This window comes from Theileria parva, chromosome 1, assembly GCF_000165365.1.
Source record: "Theileria parva strain Muguga chromosome 1, complete sequence, whole genome shotgun sequence".
In the NCBI taxonomy this organism is placed as follows: Eukaryota; Apicomplexa; class Aconoidasida; order Piroplasmida; family Theileriidae; genus Theileria; species Theileria parva.
In genome coordinates, this window is record NC_007344.1 from 2,523,054 (window position 1) to 2,537,861 (window position 14,808).

Below are 14,808 nucleotides of genomic sequence, written 5' to 3' on the forward strand. Positions count from 1 at the left end.
AAATTATGAAAAATTTTGAAAATCATCTTTAAATACTAAATTTTTTGAAAAAATAAAATTAATTAACTTTTCCCTGTAATTTAATAAAAATTTTCAAGTTTTAAAGAATATGAACTTACCAAATTAAATCTAATGAACCCTTTTTGAATTTTGTTTTGCCTTCTACCAAATTAATTGGTTATGAACTCTACTTTTTAATTTTTGTTAAAATTATTTCAACGTATAAAATCCAATCATTGTTTTTTCTTGTTTTACATCTGAATTTTCGCATTCAGTTGTCCTTTATACTATAACAGTCAAGATTCCATAACCCAATTCGGCGAACCGTTTTGACTTTGAATTAAATCTTGTCTTTTGGTCTCACGGAGTAGTTTGGGATACTCATGAACTAAGAATTTAAGGATTTAAATATAAAATAACTTTCTGTACAATAAATTTCAAAGTTTTGTTTATGTGTAACTTTTAGTTCCAATTAGGAAGATTTTGTATTCACTGTCCGTTAACTTATGTTAACTTATGTGTTAATTTTTTGTTTTAAAATTTAATTTTTCTAAACTTAATTCCCTGGATATTTCTGACTTAAACCTTTATGATTATTATTTTCTGGCTATTGGTATGACTAAACTCGATTGCTACAATTCTGTTTGAAAATTAATGGATGAGATTGTGAACGATAAGCTAATTGTTTTCTTTAATGTAATATAATTTTTGACTGAATAAAAGTCATTTGTAACTGTTGACTAAAGTCACTTGGTTATTACTCTGGTTATTAATCCATTTTTAAATTAAAATAATGCATCTAATACTCATTCTGATTTGGTAAAATTACTTGTTAAAATGAAAATCTCTTTTTTTGATAACTGTCATTCTATCAATTTAGTAGAACAATGTTGTTTCAACTGATTGTAAGTAAATTTAACTAATGTGTTGTACTATACTTAATCGATGTAGCTAAATGTAGTTGATGAATTAGCGAAAATTTTGCGAAATGTTTGGGAAAGGTATGTTTCAAATCTGGTAAAATCACTCTAACTATACCTTCACTTAAAACACCTAGATTCCCATAATTTTATATAACTATCCTAAATGTTAAATATTTTAGATATTGATACATAACTATCTATTCTTCAAGTTACTCCGACTATCACTGGCGTTGAGATATCAGGAATATGAGGATTGGTATAAGTTCTGCAGGTGCCTTAGCTTCCTTTCTGCTTGACTAGTGCGATTAGACTTATTGGTAAGTGAGTAATTTGGTTTGATATTTCAGTTTGGATGCTTCCCCATTCCACTACTATGTCTAACCAAAGAATGAGATTTTTGTTGCATTGGTAACATGAATGAAAAAATGGATTATAACCGTAAATTTATTGTTTTATATTACATTGGTCGCTCAATGGAAGGCTGTAGAATCGGCACAGCCTCCATCAAGTGGCAGTGGACCACCTAAGGGTGGTGGCTCCACTCCAAACCAATCCTCTACACCTAAATCGCAACCTACAACTCAAGCTAATCAATCGCAATCACAATCAAATCCAACTAACGCAACAAGTGCTAGTCCTACTCCAGGAACTCAGCCATCTCAAGCAACACCAAATCAACCCAATAGTCAGCCAGCAAAAAATGCATCGCAACATCAATCAAGTGCATCTGCAACAACTGAAAAAAATCAATCTGAAATTAAGTCGGAGGAACCAACTGGAACAACTACACATGATGTTCCTGCAACTAAATTAACTGTAACTCTTTTGTCTCCGATAGGTAGTCCTAGACCAAAGAAGACTCCTGAGGTTTTTGCTGCCGAAGGTCCTAGAGAAGCCGTTCCGGTAAACATCAATGGGATGGCCACTGGAACAACTGACTTCAGAGAGGATTATCTGAGAAATGTTAAAGTATTTACTCCTAAACCCAAATTCATATTCAACCAAATTGATTTTATAAAAACCGGAAGTAAGTGTTGTGGTGGGAGGTGTTGTGCTTCTGAGAAAGTTATTTGGGAGGCCAAGGACCAAAGTGAGCATTTTGAAAAGGTGCTTGTTGATGGTCTAGGATCCTTTTCGAGTATTAGCAATTTTAGTATCTATTTTTGCAATGGGTCTATTAAGCATTTTAAAAAGTCAGGAGGTAAATGGAATGAGTCTCCCAGTCTCGTCGACCTTGATATCAAGATTACCAATAGTAACATCACAGTTGACTTCTCTAAGAAGGATAACTGTAGGACATTCACAACCAAACCTGGTTATTCAATCAGAAAAGTTAAGAAGAAAGGCAAACTTATCTGGGGATCACAAAATGAAAATGCTCTAAAGGTGGTACTCATTGGTATCAAGAAAGAGCCCAAGCATCTTTCCGTACTTTTGGAAAGTGGAGAAGTTGTCTTCCTATTTAAGGAAGGTAAGGATGAACCTTGGAAAGATATAACCTCTAGCAGGAATAAGTTAACAGATCTCAAAATGTTTTCACTTGACGGGAAGAAACAGATGGAACTCAACAAAGGTCACTACTCTGTAACCATCTTCGGTACATACTATGGTTATCTGTTCTATGAAGGTGTTGGCTGTGTGAAGGTTGTGCATAAGGACAAGACTATTTGGGACAAGAGGGAGGAAAAAGAGTTTGGTAATCTGAAGGGAGTATTCCTTGATGTTACTTTGAATAAGTTCAGTGTAATGAATGATGATGATAGATACTGGTTATGTGAAGAGGTAAAGAAGATTAATCCCGTGAGGCTTGACATCAATGAGAAGGCCAGTACTGAAGACTACGATTACACTGTAGATCATCACAGAAATATTAACATATTTACCACCAAAGGTAATTCAATGTTTAACAAGGTCATCATCCGTGGTAGTACCACCTGTTGCTGTTGTACTTGTTCCGAATCTGAAGATCCTATCTGGGAAACTAATGATCCTACTAAGTATTCTACCAAGGTTTTCGCTGACGGTATAGGTGCCTGTAGCAGTACCAAAAATGTGACCATATACTTATTGAACGGTCAGATAGAACACTATGGTAAGAGTGGTAGGAAAAACCCATGGAAGATGATCTCTCACAAATTAACCCTTGACATAGGTAAGACCTCGAGTACCATTGGGTATGACTTTCATCATGATGGTGAGAAGAGGACTTTCACGGCTAAACCTGGATTCCTATTCAGCACAGTCATTCTTAAAACTTCCTGGAGATGGCTAGTCTGCGGTTCGAGTTGTTGTAAGTCTGGGTGTCTTGAAGATCATATTTTTTGGGATGCACCAACTTATGACCAGTGCTCGACCAAGGTTGTAGTCTATGGTGTTGAATCTAATATTAAGAATATTAACATATTCCTTAATAATAATAAGATCAAACACATACACAAGGTGAGCGGTTACTGGGTCTCATCGACAGACATTGTTCTTGACATTGAGAATAATAAAAATAATGACCTTTTCGACTATAGATCCACCAGAGGATTTGGCCACTTCATTCCTAAAGCCAATTTGACAATCGAGAAAATCATCAAAACATACAAATCTAATTGCTGTGATTCTGAGTGTTGTGGCACAATTAATGAACTCGAGATTTGGAAAGCAGATCCAGGGGATCATGGTCTTAGAGCAGTGTTGATGGGTGCGAAAAAGGAGGAGAAACATCTTTCCGTACTACTCCAGAGTGGTAATTATGTACTTCTTAAGAAGTCTAGTAAGGGTCAACCATGGGAAGACGTTACTAATGATAAACACAATTTCTCCGGGGTAAAGATGTTTTCCCTGGAAGAGAGTACCTCAAAGTACCATGAACTGACCAGGGAAGACTATGATCCAATAGTTTTTGAATGTAGATATGGTTATGAGCTTAAGGATGGTGTCAAGTGTGTGATGATTACGCATATGGATATGTTACTTTGGACCCATACTGAAGATCCTGAGTTTGGGTACCCTAAGGGTCTGTATCTGGATCTTCGCAGAAACATGTTCATTGTCACAAGTCTTAAAGATCAGACAAAGGAAATAGATATGGATAAACTTACTGTTAAGGCTAAGGTGGCTCCACCCAAACCCACTGAACCCACACCCGTGACTCTTGACATTGAGAAAACTCAGACCACCACTGAGTATGAGTACAAGGATGTGAGTGGAGTCGTCACATATACTCCCAAGGCAGGTCGTGTGTTTAGTAAGGTATCCGAAGACCAGTATGAAATTTGGGTATCAGTTTCAGATGTTTATGGTACCCTGGTTAGGACCAAGGTCACAAAGGATATTAATTACCTGGTTATATTACTGAACAATAGGACATTCAATTTGTTCCAAGAGGGAGAAAATGAGTGGAATGATATTACCAAAGAGAGACACGATGTTAAGAAGCTAAGATTCCTGGGCGAAAGTGACACAGAGATCCAGACATCCCAATACGAAGTATCCATTGTAGACATGTCATTTTGTCACACATTCAATACTGGTGTCAAATGTAAGAAAGTGAAACTGGGTGAAGATGTTGTTTATAACTATGATGATCATACGGATTTTGGAGATATATCGGTATTTTCATTGGGTCTTGCATCAAACAATTTCTTTATTAAGAACGCCTCTGGAGATGTCAAGAAGATAGAAAAGGAGGTTGAGGAAGAGGCTGAAGAACCTACACCTGAGGCCGCTGAGCCTACACCAACTGCTCCTGAAGAACCTACAACTAAGGCTGCTGAACCTACACCTGAGGTTGAGAAAGAGGAAGAAGAGGCTGAGGAACCTGCACCTGCACCAGAACCAACTGAACCTGAGCCTAAGGATGTTGTTAAGGAACCTGCTAAACCCGAACCAACTCCTATTACCAAAGCTCCTGATGCTAGATCTGAACCATTCGTTACTCCTCTATCGGTCACCAAACCTACACACGTTACACTTGATATAGATGACACTCAGAGTACTAGTGAATATACCTATACTGATCAAAATGGAGTTGTTACATACGTTGTTAAGACAGGATGTGGATTTTCTAAGGTTACCCAAGGATCAACTGTTATTTGGAATCTCAAAGATATTTGTGGTAAATTGGTTAGGATTAAGTTATTTGGCAACAATGAAAGATTTTTGGCCGTTATACTCTATGACAATACATTCAATCTTTTCCGGCAGTCAGAAGGTAAGGAGTGGGAGGATGTCACCTGTCATAGGTGTGATGTAACGAAACTCAGGTTCTTCGGTCACAATGACACGGAATTGAAGACTGTTGACTTTGCAGTCTCGTTCGTAGACTTCTTTTATAGTTTTAATTTCAGACCTATATCAAGGTGTCTTAAAGTCAAGTATGGAGATAGTGAAGTTTGGAAGTATACTTTTCTTAGTAATTTTTCAGATATAACGACCTTTTATTATGGTATCATTTCAGATCGTTTCTTTCTAAGGAACCGGTTTGGCCAATTTATGAAACTGATGTATGATCCTTCAACTCAACCTAGGCGAACACCTGAACAGACTCCTGAACAAGACCCAACAGTGACTCAAGGATCTGGGACTGGTACCTCTGAACCAGCTGAATCAGCCACTGAGACTTCGTAGACTAAAGTGGTTGAACCTGTAGTAGTCAATGAGGTAGTAGAACCTGTTATCAAAGCTGCAGCTCCTTTCACTAAAGTGTCTGTTCCTGTTGTGTCTGGTCAGGTAACTTCTGTGTTCCATAAGCATCTTGAACTGTGTAAGTGTGATTCTGTTGATCGTAGTAAGTCTGTTCCTATGGAGTTTGAGGTTCTTGAGTATCCCAATAGTGACTGTTTGTTATATTTGTTAGGTAGTGAGTGTTCTAAGTTGTTGTTTGATGGTAAGTGTGTGTGGAATTATGTGTCTGGTCCATATCCTACATCTTTATACTTTAAATCATCTGGTTTTCTATATCTGAACTTTGATCCATACTATTATTTATATGTGTATGATGGTAAAAGCTGGGTCCTCAAAAAAGATCTTTCCCATCGTCCTTCCGCTAAGTTAGATCCTTCTATGTATCCCAAAGATATTACCATTATTACCGAAAAAACAGAAGAGTCCTTGAAGCTTGTCAATAATGATACCAGTCTATATAATGTCTATGATCATGGCAATGGAATGCTCCTATATGTATTCACTCCAAATGCTAGATGTGTTGAGGTAAAGTATCGTGATCAAACCGTTTCCAAGAGACAACCTGGTGCCTATCCCACAAGAATTCTCTTTGATACTGAATCTTTAACATTCGAGTACGATTTCCAGAAAACTTCTGCAATCTATAGACTTTCCGATTCCGGCTGGTACCTATCCGACGCCTTTGATAAACTAGAAAAGATCGAAAGTGAAATACCTTCCTGGATCGCCAAACAATCCAATTACAAATTTGGATCCAGAATATCCCTATCTAAGCTCAAAATATTTACGTCTGACAACAGAAACGGTTCCGGTGCCAAACTGATACACCTCAAAAGTTCCATGTTACATTGTAACAAGTGGAATTCCGGTTATTTCTATCCAGTGAACGGACTATATCTAAAACTAGTATACAACGGTCATGTAGTCTTCAGGTCCACAGAGTATCCATACAGAGGAAGACCTACAGTAGTCCTGTTTGACCTTGATAATAATACCGTAACTGTTTTCTTCAGTTCCAACTTCAAAGTATCCATAAATCACATAGATGATACAGATAAGGAAACGGTTCTGGTGACCAAGCGTGAAACCAAAGAACCAGATGCTGTTACAGAACCGTCAGAAAGTGTATCCGAACCCATTATTAGTGGTTACAGGTTTGTACAGATGGAATAGTTTCTACCTGTTATATGATTTTAATTAGTTCATCCTACTATTTTATAAATTATTGGTATATAAAGCATGTCTTAACAAGAATAACTAATTGGGTATTGTCCGATTATTAGTTACCGGCCATATGCTAAATTGCTACACCTCGATAAAATTGACCGATATATTAAATATATAATTAGTATATAATATATTTCCATTAAACAAATAACTATTAAACAATGTATAGGTCAATAGATATGATGTGTAATATCTAACACAAAATCATAATTAATCGGACGTTAATATTTGTTTCACTTAAATAAGTAAACAGTCTCATAGTCAATTATAGTTACACATTACATTGGTTTTTATCAAATTTCTCTATACATTGAGATTCCTTCCCCATAGATTCCTTATGTGTTTATCTTATAATTAAGCAAATAATTGTGTTTAACATTTGTGTCTTTATTATTCTATGTAAATTATTTGATTTATTTTCAATTGTCTGGTTTTAATTTAAATTTTCATTTCTTGATTCCACAATCACACACTATGCAAACGGTAATTTACATTACACATTATTAAAACAGATATGTTTACAATTTCTAATTATGCGTTTTGATATTCAATATTTTTATATTAATCATCTTTCTTATACTTTATATACCATATATTAAACAAAAACATTATTTGATTATCTAATTGAATATTTATATATTTTAATAAATTCTATCTTTTTTGAATTTCATGAATTATTTTACAATATTAAATTTTCTCATAGGTTTATCAATAATTGCTTTATTTTAACAATCAAATTATAAAGATACTGGAATTACAAATTCCTAATAATTCCAAACATAAGACTCTTAAAACTATTAAACACTCTATATAAACTTGATCTATCAAAAGAGATGAGTCTACTAAACTTAATTCCATTACCCTATCTGTCAAAGAATACAATATCCAAATTACAAGATCCACATTAATTGTTAATGAACAATAATCTAAAAGTAGTACTATTTTATTACATATCACTGATAATAGTTATACACAAATTACTATTCAAGATCCAAACAATGATCAAAAATCAAAATTTAAAATATTTTGATTAATTCCATACCCGATCTCAACGTGATAACACACTTTTTAACTTTGTAAACACTGGTAATACTATACCTAATACTATTACCATAATATTACTATACTAACGCTACAGTTATATACCATAAAATAATTTTAAACTGAATCTTGGTTATTTCTCATTTTAATTTATTTGATATTAGATCAGAGATCATAAATTTCTAGATATTTCTTGATAATTCCCCATTTTATAAACAAAAATAACAAATTTTATTTATTAATAATAATGTGATATAATAGTTATATAAATTTATATAATCTTGTTATCTGTGTATTCAATAAATAATTTTTGTTATTCATCTGAATTCCTTAGATTTTTTATCTAGATCCCCCATGGGAAATAGATATTTTAATTATTAGAATGAATAAATACGTTATATACACATATTTTCTTGTACTGAGCATAATTGGATTTGTTAGATCTTCCGATAAGCAAGGCGCATCTGGAGCTGGTGATGATGACAGTGATGATGAAAATTATGATTTAATTGTAAGAGAATTAGAAACATTAATTGAAGATGATAGTCAAACTGTTGACACCAGTGGAGATACTTCATCTTCAGTTCCTATTCAACCTGGTACATATTCTCCCCATCCTTGTTATCAACCACCACCTCAAACAACAATTCCACCGGCTCAAACAACAATTCCACCAGCTCAAGATCCAAATCCTAAACCACCAGTTACAGAAGAAGCTCCGAAATATTATTTAATATCACCTGAAAAGGGTAAGGACGGGAAATATAAACTAATTCCAATTACTCATCTTGAATATACACCACCTAAACCTAAACAAAAGCCAATTTCTCCAACTCGCCTCAGTTCCGATACCACCCAAATTAGTCAGAAAAAAGATGAAGTAAAATCTACTCCCGGTAAAGAATTAGATCAAACTAAACCAGGTTCAAGTGCTAGTAGTGAAGGTGACAGTGATAGTGAAGAAAACTTTGATGTGATAGTAAGTGGAATAGAGAAATTACTTGAAGATGAAGACGCCCAACCAATTACTCAGCCTGAAAATGTTGTTTCACCTGGAGCCGAAACACCTGCTGCAGGAACCGATAAATTACCTTCAATTGTGTTTTTAACTGACGATCCGACCGGTAAACTAGTTCCAATGAATGATAGCAAATATAAGATACTAATCTCTGATCGTTTTTCAATTAAATTTAAATTTGGAGCTCGTCTTATTAAGATACTCTGCGATGGTATAACCGTGTGGACCTATACACCAGGGTTATCTTATCCTAGGACAGTAATTTTTAGAAAAGTTCAAAACATATTCGAAGTCAATTTTAATAACAGAGTTTCATCTTGTATTCTTCAAAATGGAATATGGGTTGAAAGGGTTGTTTTTGCTCCTCAGGAATTAAAACTATATAGAAAAAGTAGTAGTGGAAATTATTATAGAATGACACATAACAAATATAATATTCAACTTACGCCATCTCAGTCATTCCAATATGTTTTTAATACACCAGTTTTGTGCGAGATGATCCAAATTGAACACAAAATCGTTTGGATAAGAAAACCAAATGACCCACCTCTTTTAAAATTGACCTATTTTAGCAAAAGTTATGTAAGATTATATTTTCGATATTATTCGATCGAAATTTATAATTCAAATGACTCTGTTGTAACTAAAACTTTCCCTAGAAATTGGTAAGTTAAATTATGTATTTCTTAGAATTATAATTAAATATTTAATTTCATCGATTTTCAGGCAATATTAAATTCATTTTTAATAATTTTTTAGATTTTTAATTTTTAAACTAATAAAAATATTTTAAATGTCAGTAATCTCATAATTTAATTAAACATAGCCCATTTGATATTTCAATTTTTAACCTTAAAATTTTAAAAATTATTTTATATTTTTACATTATTTACGAGTTGATAAATACAACACTATTGTATATTTCAAATAATTTTTAGATCCCCCATGGTTTTAGAATAGATAAATTATATAATGCAAAGATATAAAATATTCACATATGGACTAATAATAATATTAATGCGAATCGAATGTGTAAATTGTGGTTATAAACCAGATAACACACATGGCACCACCAGTAATGATAGTGATGAAGATGATGATAATTTTGAAGTTACTGAGACTGACGTAAAAACTGAAGGCTCTGATAAACAAAATATTGATACCGAAGCATATGAAAGAGTAGTAAGAGAGTTGGAAGATTTAGTAATTGGAGATAGTGATCACACAGGTGTTGAACAGCATGAACCTACTCCACCAAAACCAAGTCATAGTTACAGAAGTAACAGACCTACTAGACGTCCTCGTAAAGAATTTCCTCAAGATAAACCTTATGAACAAGGTAAAGAATTTCCTAAAGATAAACCTTATGAACAAGGTAAACATGTAAAACCTGAAGCTATTTATGATAAAGCAGTCATGACTGTTAGTAAACCTAAACGTATTAGAAAATGTGAGTCGATTAAGTTTTTTAAGATAGATCAAACTGGAAATATGGTTGAAATGGGTTTTTATGATTATACAGTATACTTTAAGGATAAATCTGCCCTTAAATATTCATTCGATGCAAATCTGGAAATGATTAAATGTGATGGTGATACTGTTTATAAACATAAAAGTGGACTAGATTATGCATTAACATTAACATATAATAAATGTGCAGGCAGATTTGTGATTCGTTTAAAAAATCATTTTCTGTTTATTAGGTATGCAGGTCGTACGTGGGTAGAACATGATCGAATAATCCCAGACTATATTAAAATATTCACACAAGATTCTGAAGGTAATTATGTTGAACTCACCCCTCAACAGTGTAAAATTGATATAACTGCGACTGGATCGTTCAAATATTATGTTAAAGGCTTAAATTGCACCAGAATTGAAATTTATGGAGAAGTAATCTATCAAAAAAAAGATCATGAGGATTATCCAGAATCAGTAAGCTATAGTCTTAAAAAATGTTTTATGATTTATTTCAATGGATTTGTTCGTTCAATTGAAAGAAGACATGGGAAATTTCGGGAAGTCTATACCAGATCAAGCCCAAAATGGAATGTTCATTAAACAAGTAAATTTTTCATTTAATACATTATATCATAAATACTTTTACTACGATTAAAATTAGAATTTATTATATTTTATGCTTATTTTTCCCAACAAGCATTTATTTCCTGTGCAAATAACTTATGCACCGATTTCAATTTTTTGATCGTCAATGTAATATGATGATCCAATTTATAACAACACTTTATTAAATATGTAACATTTTTAGTTAATTTTTTGGAATTTAATTTTATATATTCTTTCGGTATGTTTTTTACAGTTTAGATTAAAAATTAATATAGTTACCCATTAAATATCTCATTATTGTTCATTTTCAGATCCCCCATGGTTAATAATAGATTTTTAATTCAATGGATCGCCGTTACTTGATCAAACATGTAATAATACTAGTACTAATCGGATTCGTTAGATGTGCCGACAAATCTAATGATAAAACAGATGATAATGGATATGGTGCTGAAGATTCATCGAAAGAATTGAGACTCGTGCCATATAGCGATAGTGAAGGCGAAGACGATAATTCTGAAGAAACACAAACATCTGAACAGGCTAAATCTTCTACAGGCGTTAGAGAAGCGGAAACTCAAACAGATCAGGACACACCACAGGACTCAACTCAATTTACCCAACCTCAACAGTACTATGATCCAACTCCACAACCTGGACCAGTACTGTATTATGTAACATTAAATCAACCAATTCCTCTTCAACCAATAACTGAACAACCACAGATATTACAGCATTATGGTCCACAACCTATAGTTGAACCTATTAATTATGGACCTCAACCTATATCTCAACCTAATGATTATGGACCACAACCTATTGATTATGGACCAAATCAACCCATCTATTATGAATCTCCGCAACCACAAACAACTCAAGAACAACCAATTCAGTATTATGACCAGCCGGGAATGGTTCAACAAACAAATTATGTACCACCACCTCAGGATATTTCTATGCCAGGTTCATATCAACAAGTTTATTATGGGCAACAACCTGCTGAGCCTCAACAGCCAATACAACCTCAATATTATCAACCACCTCAACCTCAACAACAGATACAGCCTCAATATTATCAACCAACTCAACCTCAATATTATCAACCACCTCAATCACAACAACAGATACAGCCTCAAACTTATCAACCACCTTATGATACTGTACCAATACAACCTCCTCAACAAATGCAACCTCAATATTTTCAACCACCTTATGAAACTTGGCCAATACAACAACCTCCTCAACCATTACCTACGGCTGGGCCACAACAACCTATTCAGTATTATGTACCACAACAAGCACCTGAATTGTTACAGCCTCAAGTACCGCCACAACAGCCAATGCCGACTTACCAAACACCTCCATTAATACCGGAACAACAATTTACTCAATCTGGTTACCCTGGTCCACAACAACCACCTTATCCGAGACATCCATTACCAATAGAACAAGCACAACCGATTCAACCTGGTTCACAACAACCACCTTTTCCAAGACATGGAATACCAATAGAACAAGCACAACCTATTCAACCTGGTTCACAACAACCAACTTTTCCAAGACATGGATTACCACTTGGTCAACCAATACCGCGTAATCTAAGGCCTCAGTTTGGATTACGTGGCCCACAACAACGTCCAGGCTATCCAGGTCCTAAATTTCCACCCTATCCAAGACCCAGATTACCAGTTAGACAGAGAATGCCACCGTATGCAAGACCACGATTACCAGTTCAACGCCACGTTCCTCCTCTTCCAAGGCCTAGATTACCCGTTAGACAGCCAATGCCGCCTTTTCCAAGACCTCAATTTGGACTACGTGGCCCACCTCCACAGCCACAACCACAACCACAACCACAACCAAGTCATCATTTTCCAGGACCTATGGTCACACCAAGAGCTCCTATACAAATACTAACTCGACCAAGTAATGAAAAAACTGAATCATCAGATAAACCACCCAAGACAACAGAAAAAGCAGTTGACGAAACACCTACACAGCCAACTCAAGATCACCAGCCACAATCTGATACATCTGAGCCAGCCGAACCAAAAGTTACTGAAGAATTGGAACCTGAAACTATTCCAGTTCAACTAGATTCAGATGGTGATGACGGCTTAACTGATCAATTATCAGGGCTCCAACTAGCTGGTGATAAACCTACACAGCCCAGTCAAGATAAGGGTCCAAGTAAAACTCCAGACCAACCTCAGGATCAACCAACTGGTGACGCTGCTGGATCAGGAGATGGTCAACCACCATCAGACCAACCTGAACAACCTAGTGAATCAGGCGGTGCTGAAGGCGGTGATGAGCCCGATCAACCTAAACCTGAAGAAGTTGAGGGAAAAGGTAAACGTAAAATATGTAAAGAAATCAAATTCTATAAAAAAGATGAAAAAGGTAACACAGTTCCAATGACTGAGGATGAATATAAAATTGTAAAGGATAATGATCAGAGGACCGTATATGAATTAACAAAAAATATTGCAGAATTACACTGTGACGGTGAGAAAGTTTATATTCATAGATCAACCAACTACTCTTGTAAATCAGTAAATTTTTTCAAAAATCGTTGTAATTTCTTTTTCGAAACTTCCGACGGGTTCTATATATCTAACCATACCAAAGCTGGTTGGAAAGTATTTCCTCATAATTATAGATCAATGGTTAAACTTTACACTAGAGATGGTGATGGAAATTATGTGTTATTGAAACGTGATGATTATACAACCACCATTACTGATAGAGGTTGCTACAAATTCATGCTTGCTCAAGGTGTAAAATGTTATAGGATTATGATGAAAAACAGTGTAGTATGGGAAGGAACCGATGGTGAAGAGACTCCTGAAGTTTTTTACGTTACCGTTAAAAATGAAGTTGTACTTTTACTTGGTGGTAAATTTCATGTTTATGGGAAAAGAGCTGATAAGTATTTATATGTTAAAACTTACTCAACTTTTTAGTCGAAGATTTATAAATTTAAACCTTTAAACTAAAATTTTAAAATTAAGACAAATTTTAATTAAAAAGACTTTATAAAAATTTTTAAATGTTTTAACACTCATTACACATTAATTTTTTGGTTTTAAAAATGATTTTATCCATTTTATAGTATTATCAATATTTATGCATTAACTAGACAAGTTATAAATTGTCCAGTATACTATTAAATATTAATTATTTTAACAATTTTCAAGCTTTTAATGATTAAAATTGATTTTAAAGTAAATAAATATGAAATTTGTTACAATTAAATCCAGAATTGTATTAATTTTAGCTGAATTTCTAAAATCTTAAAAATAACACCAATTGATGATTGTGGACATCTAGATACTCATATTAAACGAATATAAACAACTTTAAACAGTCAAATAACACTAAAAATAACTAAAACCCTATCAACATCGACTTTAGTCCGTATAACACATGTCTAAACTCATGTATACTCTTTTATATATACATTGTGTATATTATACCTGTTATACATAGTATACATTAAGCCCATAACATATATCTGTATATTGCTTGTAGAAAACATCATTTAGGCACTTTAGACCTTAGCACTACTTGTTTGTAGGGCCTTTCCTCATACGAGTTTCAGCGACTGTGTCGACCCAGCCCGACCAACTTTGGAGCCTCGACTGACCATTTTGGGTATATAAATTTTAGGTCAATTTTAGACATTTTCCCCGCAATTAACATCATAACCCCCATTACAAATTAGAGCCAAACACACTATTTCATATGTTAAACAGATTTTTATAAAAGGTTTGTTTTTCAACTTTAAACCTTATAACAATGTTCATACTTGTACTTAAGATTAGGATTAGCATATTTTAGCCAGTCTAATTGTTA

The 14,808-nt window shown here is 34.1% G+C and overlaps 5 protein-coding genes across 5 annotated transcripts; all 5 read left to right on the forward strand.

The window, feature by feature from the left end:
• Positions 1–1,281: 1,281 nt before the first annotated feature.
• TpMuguga_01g01223 (uncharacterized protein) lies at positions 1,282–5,540 on the forward strand (the record flags this gene model as incomplete). Its single annotated transcript, XM_761651.2, has 1 exon — positions 1,282–5,540. Exon 1 carries the CDS (start codon positions 1,341–1,343, stop codon positions 5,538–5,540), a length of 4,200 nt encoding a protein of 1,399 aa, XP_766744.1. The 5' UTR covers positions 1,282–1,340.
• A 159-nt stretch (positions 5,541–5,699) lies between these two features.
• TpMuguga_01g01224 (uncharacterized protein) lies at positions 5,700–6,770 on the forward strand (the record flags this gene model as incomplete). Its single annotated transcript, XM_761652.2, has 1 exon — positions 5,700–6,770. Exon 1 carries the CDS (start codon positions 5,715–5,717, stop codon positions 6,768–6,770), a length of 1,056 nt encoding a protein of 351 aa, XP_766745.1. The 5' UTR covers positions 5,700–5,714.
• A 1,331-nt stretch (positions 6,771–8,101) lies between these two features.
• Positions 8,102–9,772, forward strand: TpMuguga_01g01225 (SVSP family protein). Its single transcript, XM_761653.2, has 2 exons — positions 8,102–9,548; positions 9,643–9,772. Coding segments are annotated over exons 1-2 (1,302 nt in total). The 5' UTR covers positions 8,102–8,247; the 3' UTR covers positions 9,644–9,772.
• Positions 9,773–9,855: 83 nt separating this feature from the next.
• Positions 9,856–10,944, forward strand: TpMuguga_01g01226 (SVSP family protein; the record flags this gene model as incomplete). The annotated part of the gene is made up of 1 exon (XM_761654.1): positions 9,856–10,944. One exon carries the CDS (start codon positions 9,856–9,858, stop codon positions 10,942–10,944), a length of 1,089 nt encoding a protein of 362 aa, XP_766747.1.
• A 350-nt stretch (positions 10,945–11,294) lies between these two features.
• On the forward strand, positions 11,295–14,020 carry TpMuguga_01g01227 (SVSP family protein; the record flags this gene model as incomplete). Its single annotated transcript, XM_061305166.1, has 1 exon — positions 11,295–14,020. One exon carries the CDS (start codon positions 11,295–11,297, stop codon positions 13,914–13,916), a length of 2,622 nt encoding a protein of 873 aa, XP_061161731.1. The 3' UTR covers positions 13,917–14,020.
• Between the last annotated feature and the right edge of the window lie 788 nt (positions 14,021–14,808).

Bases quoted from the DNA above. Each gene is read 5' to 3' on its own strand.
- TpMuguga_01g01225 (XM_761653.2), top strand. From the start codon at position 8,248: ATGAATAAATACGTTATATACACATATTTTCTTGTACTGAGCATAATT.